The sequence below is a fragment of the Lampris incognitus genome, chromosome 15 (assembly GCF_029633865.1).
Source record: "Lampris incognitus isolate fLamInc1 chromosome 15, fLamInc1.hap2, whole genome shotgun sequence".
Taxonomy (NCBI): Eukaryota; Metazoa; Chordata; class Actinopteri; order Lampriformes; family Lampridae; genus Lampris; species Lampris incognitus.
The window spans coordinates 17,571,518-17,593,371 of record NC_079225.1 but is presented as its reverse complement, the minus strand read 5'-3'; the positions used below and the strand labels follow the sequence as shown (position 1 = coordinate 17,593,371).

At 47.0% G+C, this 21,854-nt stretch overlaps 1 protein-coding gene across 1 annotated transcript in view; it reads left to right on the top strand.

Annotated features, from left to right (window-relative positions):
- mettl24 (methyltransferase like 24) overlaps positions 1–21,854 on the top strand; it is a 63,623-nt gene that overhangs the window by 7,834 nt on the left and 33,935 nt on the right. The window contains exon 2 of the mRNA XM_056294711.1: positions 20,802–20,900. Coding sequence (XP_056150686.1) covers positions 20,802–20,900 — 99 coding nt within the window. The remainder of the gene's footprint in view (positions 1–20,801; positions 20,901–21,854) is intronic.

Here is a 21,854-nt window from a genome sequence, read left to right as displayed (position 1 = left end):
CAGGACTTTTGCTTTCATACCAGCGGACCTTGACTTGAACTTTTGGCTCGTTGTTGCCGCCAGGTGCGCTCAACCTTACCAAGCCCGGGTGTACGGCTACTACTGTAACATACATGGACAATTGAGGCCACACACAACCAAAACGTTAATCTTGGGTTGAGAGGCAAAAAGAAAAACAGAGGCTAAACAACACGCGTCCATTCATAGCATGCGTGCCACTCAACTAACTCAAAGAATACAAGGCGCTGTCGCGGTCAGCTGCTTCCCCTTCTTCTTCTTCTTCTTCTTCTTCTTCTTCTTCTTCTTCGTCTTCTTCAGATAATAATAATAATAATAATAATAATTCTTCGTGTTTATTGGCGGTTGGCAAACAACGAATTGGTGCACTACCGCCACCAGCTGGTATGGAGTGTGGATCAGACTCTATTTACGCTACCCCCCCCCCCAAAAAACCCTCAAATCTTCTTAATTAAATTAGCTACTCTAAGAAACTGAAACATTATTTTATAACACTCAGTCGAATTCTTCTGTAGAATATCTACTAAATCAAATTGTATTTTCATTTTTCTGAGATTTTGAGTCAGACGCCTTCTTTCTGCCTCATATTTCTGACAATATATAACATGCTCTAATGTTTCTTCTTGCCCACAGTAGTCACATCTGCCTGTATTGTCTTTGTCTATTTTGAAAAGTGTATTGTTTAGTCCAGTGTGTCCAAATCTGAGTCTTGAAATTATTGTCTCATCTCTCCTATTCCTTCCTGCACACCTAATTTCTCCCACTTTCCATTGAACTCTGTTAAACCATCGTCCTTTCCTCTCTTCCTCCATTGCTTTTGCCACATTTCCTTCAATCTGTGCTTAATAATGCTCTTTATTTCTGTCTTGCTTACCAAAACAATGTGATTATGTTTTGTAGCCTTCTTTTCAACCTTATCTGCTATTTCATTTCCCTCAAATGCCAATGTGTGCCGGTACCCATAAAAATGATACTGTAAGACCCATCATTTGAATTCAATATAATGTTTGTTGTACCTCGATTAAAATGTCTGGTCTGCTTTCTGAATGACTGTATTGTAAACTGGCTAGCGATGAACTTGAGACTTGTTTCCTCTATCCACTGCACTGCTGACAATATTGCAAGCATTTCTGCTGTGTATATAAGGCGCTGCCCGATGACGTTGCTTCTCTTGTATCTAGGCAAGTATGTCTTAAAGGTATTTTTCCCAATTTCGACTGTTACCACTGGCAGGTGTTCATTCTCCCGGACAGTGATTTTTAAAAAAACATTTTTTTTTTAGTTTGGATATAGTGTTCTTGTAGTTTTTGGATATGTGATTTTTGTCTTCGTGTTGCACTGCTGTGGGCTGGGGGAAACGATGTTTTGTTTCATTTCGTGTGCTTAAGTGCATGAAATGAAATGACAAATAGTGTTCCTGGTTCCTGATTATACCTAGATAAAATAGACTTCTTTTGATTCAGTTAATTAGTCATATACCATCCTTAGTGTCTGTAGTGTAAATGGCTTCTTGGCAATTTCCTCTAAGGTTTGTTTCTTGTTTTTTGATACTAGGCCAAATATTAATTACTTTTGTTCAAATGAGCATCAGCCTAATTCTAAGTGAATACATTGCGACTGAGCAGTCAGTTAGGTCTGGGTTGGTATAAAGACTGAATTGAATAGGCCACATTGTTCTTTCTGTGCCATCCTCTACCAGCCAGTTTTAGCCCCCCAAAGGAATTTCTAATACAGAAACTCAGTAACCTTGGAGTAAAAAAAATGAAAAAAGGGCATGACTCTTGTAATCCTGAAGGTGTGACTGGAGTCAGTAGTCAGGCTCTGACCTCCAACTCAGGAAAGTAGAAGACTGGGGAGTCAGACAGAATCAGCATCCAGGGACCTGACATGTCACCTGGGTCACAGTCCCTTTACACTCCACATCCTCCAGCTAACGCTATCAGTCTCCTCTGTATCACTTCGACTGTACTGGAAGTGACTTTTCACCACCGAGCCCTGTACTTATACCTCCAGAGGATTCAATAAAACCCGTCTGGTATACAACCGAGATTGTTTGTGAAGTCTGATTTCAAGTTGTGGAAAATGTGATTGTTATTCAGAAAGTGCTTACTGCACTTAAACCGAAAGAAAAAACCAAACAGATGAAGTGGGATATTATGACTAGAGTAGATAGCACTTATTTTGACAGCTGGGTAATGAACATCAAGTATTGCGAATAACAGCAACGGAGACTGGGGATTTAGTTGCAAACGAGTCAATTAAATGTCTAAAATTGGAAAAGTAAAGGTATGGGGAAACTTGTGTTGGAGAGGTGTCACAAATTTTAATGTTAATGAACATAAAAAACTATGCCAGAGGGAGATGACCTCCTCCATGCTCACTTGCTGTGCAACGCATAATTTCCATGACGCCCACAAGGTTTATTACTGCTTATGTATGAGCCAGCATATCGCCGTGCATGATGCATATGAGGCCTCACACACATACATGGCTTACAAGGCCATGTATGTGTGTGTGGCGTGCGAGATGTGTTGATATCTTTTTTTTTTTGTGGACATTATCGTGTCTGCAAGGCAAAGAAAAAAAAGATGTCAGCTCATACGATACTGTTGAATCACAAGCACCTTTGAAAACAACCTCCCTGTCCTACTTACAGATCAAAACTCCCAGGGAGGGCGGGATTATTAACATGTCTGGGCATAGCTACCATTTAGGTTTTTTTCCTCACGTTTGGATAGCTAATATCACTACAAGGCCATCGCTTCTTCAGCACAAGCCAACGTCCCCAGGGAAGTAAGACGTAGCTTGCAGCAATATGTATTACCTCAGCGTGATTGCTCAATTCAAAATCAGCATCCAAGTCAAGTCCTGCTTGAGTAGAAAGACAGGCTGTCCTCGGATCTGCGCCTGGTTATCAGAGGAGGCCCAGCTAGAGATCTGTCAGCGATTAGTCAGCCCCCTTTCTAATGATGTGAGCTTCAGCTAAAACATATTTCCATTCTTACTGCGCACAAGTTACTCATTTCACATGAAAGAGGAAAAACATCCAAAGCAGCGAGCAGTGTTCAAGTTCGCTCATCAAAAACAGGCTGGACTCGATCATGTGACTGGTAATAATGTATCACGGTGCACCAGAGCAAGACACATATGGCTCTCAAATGACCATCATATGATGGACGACCACTACGGGACCATCAGTTCTAGTCATGGGGATGACTATGAATAAAGTAGGACGTGGGACATAAAGGGAGGACATATTACATCACCAACTGTAAAAGAGTACAGAGGATACAAAAACGTACATCATCAGTAATATTAGAAAACAGGGGTTAAAAAGTTTATTCAGAGATTCATTAATCAGAGCTTAAAATAAGCACATTAGAGAAAAAAATAATATTTTTCAGATGTGCAGGGTTTTTACTGACTTGTGCTCGGATCAGAAATAGCCTCATAACGGCTCCCCAACCAACCCGTAGCTTTAGCAACCATTTACAGGGTGTACTTCACAGAGTGTACCGTGACAACGTACCGTTATGGTTTTACTTCATTCTCTCCGCACCCTTTCTCTTTAAGAAAACGTGTCTTTTGTGCCATTTCAACAGGGAAGGCGTCAGAGTACCCAGTGATGTGCTTCGTTTATATCCTGTGTCTTGCTGTTCCTTCTTGTAGCTCAATTCCAATCAGATTACAGCCGCAAATTGAAAACTTGTGAGTCGCAGACAAAACGTCAATTATTAAGAAACTACAGTCTTTCCTTTCATTGGCAAATTAAAAAAATAGAAGCGTTGGGCCTCATTCATTAATCGTTCGTACGTACAAATTTGGTCTAACACACCCATGGAAATGCCCCCCCCCTTTTTCTACCCAGTGTATCCAACCAATTATCCCACTCTTCTGAGCCGTCCCGGTCGCTGCTCCACCCCCTCTGCCGATCTGGGGAGGGCTGCAGACTACCACATGCCCCCTCCGATACATGTGGAGTCGCCAGCCACTTCTTTTCACCTGACAGTGAGGAGTTTCACCAGGGGGACGTAGCGCGTGGGAGGATCACGCTATTCCCCCTAGTTCCCCCTCAAACAGGTGCCCGACCGACCAGAGGAGGCGCTAGTGCAGCAACCAGGACACATACCCACATCCGGCTTCCCACCCGCAGTCACGGCTAATTGTGCCTGTAGGGACGCTCAACCAAGCCGGAGGTAACACGGGGATTCGAACCACCGATCCCCGTGTTGGTAGGCAACGGAATAGATCGCCATGCCACTCGGACACCCAGTCTCGATTCACTTTTGAGACAAAATTCAGGGCTAAAAAAATCCCATGGTTGTGTGAGAACAAGTTTGTACGTACGAACAACTGATGAATGAGGCTGGTAGGACAAGATAACATTCGCCACCGTTAAAAAGGTTTCATAAATCATATCCTTGGTTAATTAATAAAATGTCTGTATGCCATATGGCAGCACTGCACAATAGCGGAATAGTATGACTGCATTAATTTGCTATCTAAAAACCAGCTGCTCTCGCTCATTAATACGCCATCAACCAGACAGGAGAACTAATTGCTGATATCAGCTAGTGTGGTGTTGGGCTGGAAAGAAAACCTGCATCAGAATCCCTCTTGGCACATGGCTGGATATGACTGGGCTAAGATCTAGTGATGAGGATGACCTGGACCGGACAGTGCAAGTAAGCAGTGGCAGAGACAGCGCAGAGACCTTAAAAGCAGACAAGATAGGAGTAAAGTGTAGAAAAATATGCAAGCTGATGCACAGAGATGTTGTGTGTGCGTGTATGCCTCTGTGAAAACGAAAAAAGAGGAAACTGAAAAAAAACCCCGGTATACCTGGACGTAGACTATAATGTGTATGGACATACTTTATATTGTTTGGCATGTTACTACTATTAAAGTATATCTCATTAGTTATATCAATTGCTGCATGTTTTTGCCATATGTCAACGCAACGTATCCAAAAATACTTTCACCCTTGGCGTCCGGGTGGCGTGGCGGTCTATTCCGTTGCCTATCAACACGGGGATCGCCGGTTCAAATCCCTGTGTTACCTCCGGCTTGGTCGGGCGTCCCTACAGACAAGATTTGCCGTGTCTACGGGTTGGAAGCCGGATGTGGGTATGTGTCCTGGTCGCTGCACTAGCGCCTCCTCTGGTCGGTCTGGGCGCCTGTTCGAGGGGGAGGGGGATCCGGGGGGAATAGCATGATCCTCCCACGCGCTACGTTCCCCTGGCGAAACTCCTCACTGTCAGGTGAAAAGAAGCGGCTGGCGACTCCACATGTATGGGAGGAGACATGTGGTAGTCCGCAGCCCTCCCCAGATCGGCAGAGGGGGTGGAGCAGTGACCAGGACGGCTCGGAGGAGTGGGGTAATTGGCAAAGTACAATTGGGGAGGAAAAGGGGGGGGGATAAAAAATGTTCCCTTTTTTTCCCAAAAATATCCAATAGTGTTTCAAATCATGCCATATATATATATATATATATATATATATATATATAAAATAGGGTTTTTCCGCAGCCCTATTATAATGCATGCATTAGAGGGCTGTGAGACTCTCATGGAAGTACTCAGGGAAACGTTTTAAAGAAGAACTGCCAGTTGATGGTTGGCAAAATAACAAAACAAACAAAACAGCGTGTGCGAGAGGGTTGTTCACATGAAGTTGAGATCCTGACTTTTGGACTGTGAGTCCATCATTGCAACTCTGTCATGGCCAAGATATTCAAACCCATATCGTAGAGATGGAGGGGCAGAAATCATCCAGGGCACTTGACTTACGGACTGAATATAGAGTGGAGCTATTGTATGCTATCTCCTATCAGACAAAGACACCCACTAGATATGGGAAAAATAAGTGTCAGACTGTCAAGTCCAGAGGCCTGATCTTACAATGGTTCTCTCAGTCATGGGCGACTTGTTTGGAACATTCCAGAATGTTCTTAACCTCCCACTGAGCTGATATGAATGAACGCCATTGACCTCTGAAATGGCTCGCACTCCCTCCCATCTTTTCCACTTACCACCACTGCCCATGAATGTGCATATGAACACCCGACACACACACACACACACACACACACACACACACACACACACACACACACACACACACACGCACACACACACACACACACACACACACACACACACACACACACACACACACACACTCGCCTCAGAGAAACCAAACTGTCCAAGGTTTGTCTGACTTGCTGAAACCCATTTGTGTGTCTCTGGACACATACTTCAGCTACCTGCTACGAAAGACAGGAGACACACTGCTACCTTGGCTCGATATCCCTCAGTCTTGCCCAGAGCCAAGGACACGGGGGGGAACCAAAAACAGCTCGTCATTACTTTAAAATATTTCCAGTCTTTTGGTTAAGCTCCCAGATGGGCCCACACACACACACAAGAACCTTAATGTGACCAGTGACATCATCGGTGGTCACTCGGGGTCGAGTATGACCGTCCTCCCTCTGGGTCCCTCTGGGTCCTCAGGTAGGCATAGAGGCTGATCCTGGAGCTGCCTAACGAGAGGACGCCTGCGCGTGACAGCTTTTTACGTGGAGTGGCTAATGTACCGCAGGGGGTGGCCAGAGTCCAACGGCATGGAGAACCAAGACGAGTGGGGACAACCGTCTGTTGCAGCCTTCATCCACCTTCACTGCCGTTGTGACCTGGGGACATCTTCCACCAGTTCCCCCACGGAGGTCTTTGTTGGATCGCGCTTTGTCTGGAACCTCCCCCTTGACCTCCCAGCCTTGGGTGACCCTACCAGGAGCCAAGCCCTGGACGGCACAGCTTTTGGGATCATTAGTCCATGCGAGCTTCTCCACCACGGCGAGGTGGCGATCCAGGAGAAGGAGCAGTGACAGTGAGAGATGCAAAGAAAGATAATGAGGATGGATGAAATATGAAGAGAAAGTCAGCTGTAAAGAAGATAACAACTAGAAAGACAGAGACCAAGCGGACACAAGCTGGGGGCTCTCAGGGGACACCCCTGTTAGGTAACAGGGTTGGCAGGGCACTGATTTGTCCAAACCAGCAACGTCAATTATGATGAAAAGGCCTGACATGTACTGTGCTGCCTATATCATCCCTTTTATTTTGACCGGGTTTGACGGTTCAATATTTCTTCAGAGAACACACGACAGCAAATTGGCCACACGGCCAAGTAAAAGATATAAAATAACTGCCTCTCTCGTTTCCTCTCTCTCCCTCTCTTCATTTCCATTCCTGCAACCAGTGCAGGGATGGAAATGAAGTGTGCATATGGTGCACACTGTGCTTCCTCTGCTCCTCTCAACCACACATCAAACACACATCTCATATCGGGCGTTGTGTCTGGGAAGACAAGAACACACAGACGCATACACATGCGAAAGCAGACACGCGCACACACACACATGCACACACACACTCACACACAAATACACGCATACACATGGAGAAGTAAACAAAAACCTACACAACCAACTAAACCTGCACACAACTTCTTATAGTATAACGACACATGGGTGCACATGCACTCATGCACATATATAATGGTGTAGATAGTACATATGGTACATCGAGAGATCTTCGAGCAATCTCTCTCACACACACACACAGACACACACAGACACACACACACACACACACACACACACACACACACACACACACACACACACACACACACACACACACACACACACACACATTTTGACCATAGGCCTGGTGACAAAGAGGGCCCATCTGTCTGGGGTAGGAGACAGCCAAGAAGACGCAGCTCAGATACAAGGCAATATGGCATCCAAATCAGACTTCAACTCTTCAACTTGTTCTCTACTGTGGGACCACTTATAAGATTCCTATTCCTTCATGCTCCACATTTCCCTCTCTCTCGCGCGGCCAAAAGTGCCGAGGTACACGGCAGCACAGTGCCGACGTGTCACCTTGGTTAATTTTCTGGTAGTTCAGGCAAAAATGAGCGTTTGGCTTAGCAGGAGGAACCGAATGAAAGGCGCAGCGTCCACAGATGCTGCACTCATGTTCAGGGGTCTTGTGGCGGCTCGGCTGAAAATTTAGTTCATGTTTTTCAAACTTATTTCAAACTCGGAAGGATTTGTTTCTATTTGAGGACACGGGGATGTGCTGTGCACTGTAGAAAACCAAGTGCTTCTTCTTAATTTCTGAAAAAAAATAGGGGAAAGTGTGTATCCTTCCGTTTTTACTGTGCGTGGCAGTTGTTGTGTTTTTCACTATGAGTATTTGTGTTAATGTTGTTATCTTGATGTGAATGAAGAATTGGACCATTAAAGGCTTGGTTAAAGGTAAAGGTCTCTCTCTCTCTCTCTCTCTCTCTCTTTCTCTCTCTGTCTGTCTGTCTGTCTGTGTCTGTCTCTCCCAAAACACACAAAGTCATTTCCAGCTGGGGGGAATGGGACCAGTGTGGATGCTGGGATGTGTGAATACATGCATGATTGAATGGCGAGGTGGGGGGGGGGTTAGTATTACATGACTGGAGGGGGGGGGGGCTTTGTTCCCAAGACAACAGCCAGGCCTACATAGATTTTGTGTTGACGTTGTGTGTCATCACAAGTCCGGCTGTCAAAGGACAACAAAATACATACATATCAGTTGTGTGTATGAGGCCTTTTCCATACACATGTGCTGGCTTGGCTTGATTTGACTCGATTTGACTCGGCACGTGTCAGCCCGGCGTGGCGGGGATGTGCATTTCCATCGCAACAGGGCTCCCCACTTGAAGACGCTCCATCTCGGGCGTGGCTCGGCACAACTCCACGCGTTTAAACTGGTAATGGAAACACGCAAATCAACTGCATGATTTGACTAGGCGCGGCCAAAAGTGCCAATGGAAAAACCCTATGAGTGCGTGTGTGTGTGTGTGTGAGAGAGAGAGAGAGAGAGAGAGAGAGAGAGAGAGAGAGAGAGAGAGAGAGAGAGAGAGAGAGAGAGAGAGAGAGAGAGAGAGAGAGAGAGAGAGAGAGATACTGCATGGATGAGAGCGTGTCAACGTGGATTGGCGTGCTGATAAAGGTGCCAGTTATGCTCAGCTCTGCAGGATAAAATGACGCATGATGCAGATCTAATGTACCACGCCGCACAAAGCTGCCACGGCTTTACGGCACACAAAGGGGAGCTGAGGCTTTGGTGTATTTCTGATTCTGAGGACAATACCAGCTGTCGTTTCCCACCGTCGCTATCTAGTAAATCAGACGAACGGTGAAACTGCAGAGATCTAGGCATACTGGTTGTTCTGTCTGGTAGTTAACATACAATACAGTTGCAACACTAACCCCCAAACCCAAGTCCTAGTCCACGCTCTGTTGTTTCAACTTCCTCCTGTTCTTTTGCATTAGTCATTTATGGTATAAACTACTTATCAAGGATGGACAGCGCTCATTCTATAGAGAGGACTTGTGGGGGGCATCCGGGTAGCATAGTGGTCTATTCTGTTGCCTACCAACACGGGGATTGCTGGTTCGAATCCACGTGTTACCTCCGGCTTGGTCGGGCGTACCTACAGACACAATCGGCCGTGTCTGCGGGTGGGAAGCCGGATGTGAGCATGTGTCCTGGTCGCTGTACTAGCGCCTCCCCTGGTCGGCCGGGGCGCCTGTTCGGGGGGGGGACTGGGGGGCATAGCGTGGTCCTTCCACACACTATGTCCCCATGGTGAAACTCCTCACTGTCAGGTGAAAAGAAGCGTCTGGCGACTCCACGCGTATAGGAGGAGGCATGGGGTAGTCTGCAGCCCTCCCCGGATCGGCAGAGGGGGTGCGGCAGCGACCAGGACGGCTCAAAAGAGTGGGGTAATAGGTTGTTTGCATATGACGTCACGAGCTACAGATGGAGGGCAGGAAGTGATTTTCTACATTTGAAGCACCAGAGCCCTAGAAAGAGAGAGTTACGTCAACTCCGTAGACGTCAATGGGCCAACAGCAATGGCGGATCATGGGAGCCCCGGATAGTTCCAAACAGTGCGCATAGAATATGTGGCACGTTGGAATACATCTATATCTATATATAAATGTAAAAACCTGAAAATATTGGTTAGTAGTTACCAGAAATCGCGGCTAAGCAGTTCATTTAAATGACCCGCCAAGCCTCGTTTGGAACTGTTCGGCGGCTACGTGAACCACGTGACCCTCTCGCGTTCTGACCCCTCGTTGACGTAACTCTCTCTTTCTAGGGCTCTGGGAAGCACCATCACAAACTTTCGAAATGCCCATGTTTGGCGTCATTAACGGAGAAGGAGTTTTTATTGAGTACCAAAAGTTGTTGCTCATGGGGGGGGGGGTGCAAGAAATTGACAGAACCGTCGTCTGCGGTCGGGAGGAGCGGATCCGGATAACGCGCGTGTGTGCAGTGCCCACTTCGTCCCAAAAAAAATGGTCTTCATAACATAAGGATAATGTCCAACATGTCTTACTCCCTTTTTTATACCTTCCGCTCATAATATCGTCTAAATTAGCACAGTTGGAGCTAAACTAGCTGCACCTCGTCCATTCTGCTTTTCACTTCCTGCCCTCCGTCTGAATCTCGCGCGTCATCAGAATCACGTGACTGCAAACAAGCTAATTGGCCGAGCACAGTTGGGGAGGAAAAAAAGCGGGGGGGGGCTTGCGAAATGGATTTGGGGGGGGGGGAAATCATGTTTTCTAGATTTTACCTTCCGCACAGTAAAAGTCACATCTTTTTGCGGTGGAGTCCACAGGTCGCTGTCCTGGTTCAGCCCCGCCATTACATTTACAGCAACGCACGAAACAAGCAGGACTCACCACGCCGCCAGGGGCTAAAAGGGCTAAAAGGCTTTCTATTTATGCCATCTGACTCACAGTCATTCTTTATTCCAACCTCATCCAAGATCACATTTCACTCGCTGAGGTCCTCTCTGCTCTTTGTTTATAAGAAACTTTCCTTTTGTCCTCCTCCTCCTCCTCTTACTTACTTGGCCCATCTCCACTTATGGTCCCACATGGCATTTCCACAACCCGTTTAGACCCATCACCTGTCTGTGACGCTGTTCAAGTCAAACCACAGGCTGGGAAATGTGCTCTTCAGGCAGCACCTTGGATAATATGGGGTGCAGGGAAAAAGGTGGGACCCTGCTTCGGGGCTGTTTGAAAACTGGGGTGGGGGGTTGGGGGTTTAAATGAGTACCACCTGTGAAAACAGGACCTGGCCCTTCTTGAGGAACAGCACAGCTCTGTACTAAAGCGAGAGGAATGACATGGGCATACACGCTGCTGCTGTGCAGGCTTACAGATATGCCACGATATGCAGAACGAGAGAGAAGAGTGTGCATCGCTCCCCGGTCGCTTCAGGGTATTTTGGCAGAGGATGCCGCTGCCGTGTAGCTCCCCAAAATGTAAATCGAGAGAGTGTGCTTTTAAAGAAATGCAGTGTGTGTCTCTGCGATGCAAAGTCGTACTCTTGAGTACAACGCTTCTCAGCTCATTGTAGTGCACAGCCAGCATTTGTCTGGGATCCTGTTGATCCTTTCCCTGCACACACACACACACACACACACACACACACACACACACACACACACACACACACACACACAGTAGATTACACATGCACACACAATCACACAGTAATGCAAAAATACACACAAACAGTCTGTCTTACTTTAAATATGGCCCAGATGTGGGTTCCTCCCTCCTCCATCTTCCCGTCACTCTGGGCCTCAATACCGCTCCTCTCCTTTGTGCTCTCTCTCTCTCGCTCTCTCACTAAACCTATCCATCTCTCTTTCATACAGACACACTTTCGTCCCGTCTCTCCTCTTTTTGTAATCGCTCTACCCCTCCCTACACGTACCCCTCGACATCCTTCTGCCTTTAAGACCCAGTGTGAGGCTTGTCAGATTATTGCCGTTATTAAAAGATCAGCGAAAGCCTCTCCTTGCACTCTGTTGCACACTAGAGGGGGATGGCCCGGTGGGCCCTGTGCTCCAGAGGAACAGAGATGACGCCGTAGGCAGTCCAGACAGCTGTGTCTGCTCTCACAGCTGTCTGGACTCCCTACTTTCCTAGAACACCACAGAGGAATTACATTGCCGAGACGCCTCGCCTGGGTTTTCCTGTCTGTGTGATACGTATCTCCACACCGTATCAGGAACGGCGCCTTTCAGGTCGTACATTATACCGTTTCTACCAAGAGCACATTTGAACAGAAGTCAAAGAATGATGTAAGTTTTCTTCTGCTCCTGTTTTTTTTTAAACCCCCCCCCCCCCCGTTTTCTCCCCAATCAAACCTGGCCAACTACCCCACTCCTCCGAGCCGTCCCGGCCGCTGCTCCACCACCTCTGCCGAGCCGGGAGGGCTGCAGACTACCACGTCTCCTCCGACACATGTGGAGTTGCCAGCTGCTTCTTTTCACCTGACAGTGAGGAGTTTCACCAGGGGGACGTAGCGTGTGGGAGGATCACGTTATTCCCCCGGTTCCCCCGAGCAGGTGCCCCGACCGACCAGAGGAGGCGCTAGTGCAACGACCACGACACATACCCACATCCCACTTCTCACCCGCAGACACAGCCAATTGTGTCTGTAGGGACGCCCAACCAAGCTGGAGGTAACCCGCGGATTCGAACCGGCGATCACCATGTTGGTAGGCAACGGAATAGACCGCCAGGCCCCTTGCTCTGGTGTTTAACGTTTGTTAAACTGTTATATTACACCCAGAGTAATCTCAATAAACAGATTATATATATACTATATATATATATATGTGTGTGTGTGTGTGTGTATTCTATACACATTTATCAGCCAAAACATTAAAACCACCTGCCTAATATTGTGTAGGTCCCCCTTGTGTAGGTCCCCCTCACCAAAACAGCTCTGACCCATCGAGGCATGGACTCCACAAGACCTCTGAAGGTGTCCTCTGGTATCTGGCACCAAGATGTTAGCAGCAGATACTTTAAGTCCTGTAAGTTGCGAGATGGGGCCTCCATGAATTGGACTTGTTTTTCCAGCACATCCCACAGATGCTCGATCGGATTGAGATCTGGGGAATTTGGAGGCCAAGGCAACACCTTGAAATCTTTGTCGTGTTCCTCAAACCATTCCTGAACATTTTTTGCAATGTGGCAGGGTGCATTTTCCTGCTGGAAGAGGCCACTGCCATCAGGGAATACCATTGCTATGAAGGGGTGTATTTGGTCTGCAATGACGTTTAGGTAGGGGGTACGTGTCAAAGTAACATCCACATGAATACCAGGACCCAATGTCTCCCAGCAGAACATTGCCCAGAGCATCACACTGCCTCTGCCGGCTTGACTTCTACCCATAGTGCATCCTGGTGTCATCTCTTCTCCGGATAAACTACACACACACACCTGGCCATCCACACGATGTAAAAGAAAACATGATTCATCAGAACAGACCACCTTCTTCCATTGCTCCATGGTCCAGTTCTGACGCTCATGTGTCCATTGTAGGCGCTTTCGGTGGTGGACAGGGGTCATCATGGGCACTCTGATCGGTCTGCAGCTACGCAGCCCTATACGCAGCAAGCTGTGATGCACTGTGTGTTCTGACACCTGTCCATCATAGCCAGTATTAACTTTTTCAGCAATTTGAGCTACAGCAGCTCTTCTGTGGGATCGAACCAGATGGGTTAGCCTTCGCTCCCCATGTGCAGCAATGAGCCCTTGGCGCCCATGAACCTGTCGCCGGTTCACCAGTTGTCCTTCCTTGGACCACTTTTGGTAGGTGCTGACCACTGCATACTGGGAACACCCCACAAGACCTGCTGTTTTAGAGATGCTCTGACCCAGTCGTCTAGCCATAACAGTTTGGCTGTTGTCAGAGTCGCTCGGGTCCTTACACTTGTCCGTTTTTCCTGCTTCCAACACATCAACTTCAAGAACTGACTGTTCACTTGCTGCCTAATACAGCCCACCCCTTGCCAGGTGCCAGTGTAACGCGATAATCAATGCTATTCACTTCCCTGTCAGTGGTTTTAATGTTCTGGCTGATCGGTGTATATTCATAGCCACAATGAACCTCTCAAACAGGGTGATGAAGGAAGAAGAGCAGAGACAGAGGACGAGATAGAGATGAATGATCACGGGCATGTGAGACAATACGTTTTAATTCATCTCCAAAGTATTAGTTATTAGTGTGTCGTTTTTGGCTCCAGGTGCTCGATGCTCGATTTAATGCTCCATTTCAACAGGCAAGGGTGTGTTTGCTGTCACGTTAATGACATTACATTTCCATAATGATCTCACTAATGACATAATCTGGATCCCAATTATGCTGTTTGCCACAGTGACAGCATATTCATATACGCAGGACAGTGATTTCTCATCTTTCATCGGCAATATGATGGCTTGTGATGCCGTTCTTGTCCCATAACCTCGACACCATTTCGCTTCTTTTCTCTTGGGGGGGGATTTCCCCCCCTTTTTCTCCCCAATTGTACGCATCCAATCACCCCACTCTTCCAAGCCATCCTGGTTGCTGCTCCACCCCCTCTGCTGATCCGGGAGAGGGCTGCAGACTACCACGTCTCCTCCGATACATGTGGAGTCGCCAGCCGCTTCTTTTCACCTGACAGCAAGGAGTTTCATCAGGGAGACGCAGCGCATGGGAGGATCACGCTATCCCCCCCCCCCCACTACCCCCTGAACAGGCGCCCCGACTGACCGGAGGAGGCGCTAGTGCAGTGACCAGGACACACACCCCCATTCGGCTTCCCACCCGCAGACACGGCCAATTGTGTCTGTAGGGATGCCCGACCAAGCTGGAGGTAACATGGGGATTCGAACCCGCGATCCCCATGTTGGTAGGAAACGGAATAGACCGCCACTCTACCCGGACGCCTCCTTAACGCCATTTTTGACTGACTTGTATGGAGTACTCTCACTGTGAAGTGTTCACTCAAGTTACCTGGTGAGAAAGTAGACCAAGTTTAGGTGAAAGAACATTTCTTCACCTCCGCACGAAGGGAAGCCCCACACCCTGTTGATCTTAAGGCTTAGTCTTTCTCCTGTGTGTGTGTGTGTGTGTGTGTGTGTGTGTGTGTGTGTGTGTGTGCTTGCTTTTCTATTCCAAAAGGGATGATAGGAAAAACCTGAAACCACCGACCTTGTGGAGACATTTTATGGATCCCCATGTGTGCGTGTGTGTGTGTGTGTGTGACAATAGGCATTTTTCTGAATAATGTGTTGGTGTGGGGTTATGGGAAGTGATAATAATTTAAAAAAAAACGAGCAGCAGGTTGGAAGCCAGTCATCCTTGGCCCTGCACCAACAGACGGGGCTGACATGGCAGCACTCTGTCACCTTCTGGCCTCCAGATGTGGCTGCTGGGAAAGAAAGAATTCACCTACGGCTGTCGCCCCCTCTGCAGTTCACAACCAGTACTGACGACGACGCGTTATCATCTGCACACGATCTCTACGCCGTCTTCCGTCACTACTTTTGTTCCTATGAGACACACTGCCTGTGTGTAGGTCGTGTCTGAGCCCTGCACGCTCCTCTCCTCTTAAAGCCTTCATCTTCTTACTCCTCTACCTCTTAAACATTACTAAATCTATTTGTTTCTACCCCCCTACATGCATATGTGTATGCATGCACACACACACAAACACACACACACACGCACACACGCACGCACGCATGCATGCATGCACGCACACGCTCTGGCAGCTTGTCTCTTCCTTTTTTTTTTCTTCAACCAGTCATCTCTTGCTCACCCATCCATCCTTTTTTGTTCCAGGGATTTTTCATGCTTGGGTTGGCTGCCCATGATGCTCTCACACCCTGGCTGAAGGGCACAGCTTCACTAACACACCCAGCGCCGCCTCCCCATTTAGTCTGACTCGAGTCACGCAGGATGCACAGTAAAGCTCCACAACAGACTGGCGACAGGAGGGACTCAGACAACGGGCCAGTACCAGTCCCTGTGTTAAGGCTGATATGCAGATTTTTCCTTTGTTCCGATAAGTCTTTTTTGGCGTGTTGGTGACACATTAGGTAAATAACAACATCCTATCACATTTTTGTTCAATAATTCCATGGTTATCCATTCACCATGTAGTCATCCATCCATCAGTCTGTTCATCCATGCAATGTGTGTGTGTGTGTGTGTGTGTGTGTGTGTGTGTGTGTGTGTGTGTGTGTGTGTGTGTGTGTGTGTGTGTGTGTGTGTGTTATTGACTCTGCTTACCTCTGCTGTCCTGGAGCTGTTGATGACTTGTTGCTGCTTGACTGAACACAGGGGCCCGACACTAATCTCATCACCGCTCAGCGATGATGAGGTTATAGGACTCAGAAGTGTGAGTGCAAGGCAATGTTGTGTCACACACATGCACACTCACACAATCAGACACACAATCACACACATAAATACAAAAAAAACTTGTGAAAAGCCGCTATGGATCGCCTTTAAAGGTCTCGCTCATCCATCAAACTGACACCCAGAACAGATCTGGATGAAACACCTCACTTAGGCAGGAAGTTGATTAACGACGAGCTGCTGTTTTCCAACATACCTCCAGACAGCTAGGATGCTCACCTTTATTTACCACTCGCAGCATCTGGCAGTACTTCCATTTCCTGCTCTCTAACTACTTCTATATATATATATGTGTGTGTGTGTGTGTGTGTGTGTGTGTGTGTGTGTGTGTGTGTGTGTGTGTGTGTGTGTGTGTGTGTGTGTGTGTGTGTGTGTGTGTGTGTGTGTGTTTCTTCGACTCTCTCCTTCTCGGTCCATTTCCCTACTTGACCCAATCTCCCTCTCTCTCCCTGGCGAAATTCAGCCAAGACTCTGAGTGAGTCCATTGTCTCTGATATCTGCCGTCTCTGATCAGCAGTCCTGTCTTGACATGTCCCGGGCTGATGTATGGACTCTGACAGCCGAGCTGCAGGAAAAAGAGGAAGGCCTCAGTGAGCAGATAAGGGAAGCTTACAGGCAAAAGGGTTGGCGGAGCCATCCTTTACCATCTCTCCCTGTATATTCCTGGGATGCCACTCGGAGGAGGTTTGTTGTGCACTGGTGTGTATACATACAGAGAGCCATGCCACACATCCGTCTGAGTTGAACTCTCTTATGATGGCCTTTGGTTTTAACAGCGCTAACTGGAACTGCCTAATTCATGCTCAATGGTGGGTTCGGTTATTTGTCAACACATCTTTGAATGTGGAGCGAAACAAAGAGGGTCTTCCTAGGCCGGCTGATTTGGAAATGGAAAGCGGGATAAGGATGCAACACTTTATCCAAACACAATGTAATTGTTGCTTATAGAAAGATGTTTCTGTGAAAGAGAGGTAAACATGCAATGCCTCTTGTGTATGTCGAGGAAGAAGCAGCCAAATGTCAACGTGTACCGTTTAGAAAAACGTCTACTTTACACTTTCCTGCCTTCTTACTGACAGATAATACAGGACTCATCAAAAACAAAACACAACAAAAAAACAATGCAGCACGGTGGCCCAGTGGTTAGCGCTGTCACCTCACAGCAAGAAGGTCCTGGGTTCGAACCCCAGGCTGTCCCAGGTCGTCCTCTGTGTGGAGTTTGCATGTTCCCCTCGTGTCTGCATGGGTTCCCTCCCACCATCAAAAAGACATGCATGTTAGGTTTAATACTCCTGCCTGTGCCCCTGAGCAAGGCAATTGGAAGAAGAACTAGAGTTGGTCCCCGAGTGCTGCAGCTGCCCACTGTTCCTAGCTAGGCAGTTAAGATGGGTTAAATGCAGAGAAAGAATTTCCCCATGGGGACTAATAAAGTAGTTAAAAAAAAAATCACATGCTTTGCAAACTGTGCGGTGAAGGTCTGTGATGGTTGTCATGCAGGAGTGTTGTTTCTAATTGGCAAATTGATGATCATTTTTTATATTAATTACCTCTGATATCTCTTCTTTGCACCCCCCCCCTCCATTCCACAAATACCCTTTCCTGTCCCATCCATTGTTTCTGCCTCATTCAGTTTGTGCCTTTAATCCCTCCCATGTTCAATAACAGCCGAGCTGGGGGAGACTGATGCTAATAGAATGTGTGTGTGTGTGTGTGTGTGTGTGTGTGTGTGTGTGTGTGTGTGTGTGTGTGTGTGTAATAAATTGGAAAAGAGTAAATAAGTAGACAGTGTCAGTAAATGGAAAAAAAACTAGATTAGAGTCCATAAGCACAATATCCATCGACCCCCTGGTTCTGCAGGACCATTTTGTTGGTCACACATCACTACTGCAAATGAGAGACAGAGAGAGAGAGAGAGACACAGAGACAGAGACAGAGAGAGAGGGAGAGAGACAGAGAGAGAGCAACAGAGACAGAGAGACAGACAGACAGAGAGACAGACAGAGAGACAGAGAGAGAGACAGAGAGCGCACAACAGAAGGATGATGTGTTGAGAGAGAATTAAACAGGGAACGGGAGGAGAGCTGAGGAGTGACGGGTGTTCAGATGTTTTGACACACAGCAAATCGATTAAAGGCTGCATTCCAACAGTGTGTAGTGTTGTGAGCTGTGTGCATCCAGCTGATCCATTGTCTTGGCTGGCCATGACTGAGGATCATCCACAGAGGGACTGAGTCACATGGTTCAGTCGTAGATAATGCATTAGCACAGGGCTGCGTGTGTGTCCGTCTGTATGTCTGGATACTTCTGTGTGAATGGCTGTGTGGCTGAATATGCATGTGTGCAAGTCACATATCCATATGTTCATGTGTGTATGTGTTCATATACTATTTGTTCATCCTCACCTGTGTGGGCATACTGGCTTTGTGTGTGTGTGTGTGTGTGTGTGTGTGTGTGTGTGTGTGTGTGTGTGTGTGTGTGTGTGTAAACACACCACACTAGCACGTCTGACAAATGTTAATGTCAGAGAGGCAACTTATAAACACTCTGGAGGCCTGCAGCAGCAACAGCAGAAATATCAACAACCACCAGTTTGATGGAAACACTGTATATTGCAAAGTCTCCTGCACGCCAATAACACGACTGCAGTGAAGCACTGGATCTTAGCCAGGACTACCTGTCACGTCCTGTTTGTTAGCAGCGACAAGGTGGAGACTGTAAATCCTGGTGTATGGGCTGCACCACCTCTTCTACAGTGCTCGCAATCACAAAATTAACAAGGAGAGCACTGCTGTGAACACATGCAAGAAATGCAGAGGGAAGAGAGACAAAACCAGAGAAAGAGACAGAGAGCGAGAGAAAGAGAGAGAGATGGGGAGAGAGAGAGACATGTATTAAGAGAGAGAAAGAGACAGAGAGCGAGAGAAAGAGAGAGAGAGATGGGGAAAGAGAGATGGGGAGAGAGAGAGACAAGTATTAAGAGGGAGAGGAAGAGAGAAAGAGATGGGGAGAGATAGAGACAAGTATTAAGAGAGAGAACGAGAGAGAGAGCAATGAGGAGGGATAAAGAGACAAGTATTGAGAGAGAGAGACAGAGAGATGGGGGCCAGAGAGAGATGGAGATTAAGAGAGACGGAGAGAGACGGAGGAAGGGACAGGCACATACAGGCAGAGACAGAGAGGAGCAAATCAGCGAGCGGCAACGCAGGGTTGTTTTCCTAAACAACGCTGATGTCACCTCGGCAGCCTGGGTAAACAGTTTGGCAGCAGAAATGCTCACAGCGCTGAACATCCCCTGACATGGCCGTGTTCACCAAGCCAGAAACGGGCCGTGTGTATATCCAGCGAGAGGACGAAAACACAACTACAGCGACCACAACGCACACGCATAGCAGAAAGCACACTGACAAAGACAGCCCGCTGCCCCGGCCAGACATGAACCCTGTCCTGAAACCACACAGAACAATTCACACATGTACTGTTAATGAGCAGCTTTGGCGGCTGGCCCAAGAAACGGTTGTGTAACCACACTGCATCTCTCAAATGCACGATGATCACAGCCTTCTCTCGCTCCGTTTCTTTCTTTCTCTCCCTCTTTTCTGTCTCTCTTCCATTCCCTCGTCCCCCTGCCTCTGAACTTTAATCGCAAACAGACACATTCCTGTAGAAATGGATAACGCCATGAAGTATAGCTGCCAGGTTTCAGGAATGAGACACGACGGCGTTTCACAGTGCTCTGCTGCAGAGGTGTACTGGACCACTGATAAACCGCATTACTTCCCTCACTCCGTCCAGCTGCAAGGCTGGACTGTATGCACGCCGTGAGCTTAATTTATATCAGAATCAGAACCGTGTTTACTGGCCATGTAGGTTTGCACAAACACGGAATTTGACTCTGGTTCCGTGGTTCTCTCAGTGTACTTAACAAAGGATAGCAACACTACAACACAACAATCTTCAGATATATACACAAGGACTGACTTATACAGGTGATATAAGAGGTGATAAGGTGCAATGTACAGTACAGTATATACAAAATGGTTGGAGATACAATATGATAATGCATCTTCGCTGGAATGCTTTTTTATTTCATATTTTTTATTTTAATATTATTATTATTACTATTTATTATTATTTTAATTTGTATTTATTAAAAAAAATCATTGCTCTTCAGATAATCTGTATTTTCACGACGGTGTGAAAAAGGAAGCTGTACATGCAAATGAACGGCTGATGTGTATCCCTGTTCTTGGTGCTAAGGGCCAAAAGGAAGAGTCAATATTTGCCCCTCTTCTACCATCGTGACTACAACTTAACATCAACATTCTGTGACAAACAGGAGGGCCACAGTGATCCGAGACAGTAACTGAGAGCAATTCTGCAATGAGTTTCTTTTGAACGCTCCACTGTACTCAGATGCTGATTACGTGTGTCTGAATTCCACTGTAGTCTCCTCGGTGGCATATAGACCTGGAGGCGTGGGCCAGTGACAGCCATTCCCTGGAAGAAGAGGCTAGAAGGTTCCTCAGCTACATCACCACACCACAGGTTAGTAATCATAAGAAACCTTTTCTTGGGCAGTTTCAAAGTGTTCCTCAAAAAAAAAAAAAAAAACCAAACGAGTTTTCTGCAGGCCAACCTCTCTGGTGTCAGTGCACAGGAGCAACACAAAGCAACACCTACTGCCGACCATCCCTTTGGGAGGAGGATTTGAGAAAAAGAAAGGTGTAGCGCACACGTTTGGGCAACCACAGGCTAAATTATTCATACATTTCTCATGGAGCACATCAAGTATAAACTTGCCCCCCCCCAACAGATAGACCATTTCACCCCATGTCACCATTTTACTTATCATTCCGTCCACTCTCTCCTCGCTTTTGTGTGTTAACCTTTGCTGCAAGAAATCCAATCAAGGACAGCCGAGCCTGGAAGTTTAATAAATTCATCACTGCTAACCAACCATAACCAAATATGTCGACATACTCAATTAAATGGTGGTTTAGAGAGTCATTGGGAAATTGGAAAACAAGGAGTGCATTTTTTGACACATTTGAAACGTATAGGGGCGGTGGGGGGGGGGCTTATCTCTGTTAGCCCATAACACAGCCACCCTAGAACGCTTTTTCATAGTCAGCTCACCCAGAGAGTGTTTGACTTGCCTGACAGCACGCACATAATTCATTACTCTATTGATTACCACCGAGATGGAACTCACCCCACTCTATTCATACTCAATCAATGAGACCTTCTGGTTTGTTTGTTTGTTTATGTCAGTGCTGAATAACTACAAATTGATTAAGAAATTTATGAAGGGACAGGAGTGGCCCGCAACTCTGTGTCCTTGTCCCTCTTGAAAAGGTTACGCAATCGAAGCTTTCACAGAGTTCCTGCTCCAAGTTTACGCCACATAGATGACCATTTTAGGATCATGTGTATTGCAGCTATTACGGTCATGTAATTATCTTTTTTTTGGGGGGTGTTCCCCTTTTTCTCCCCAACTGT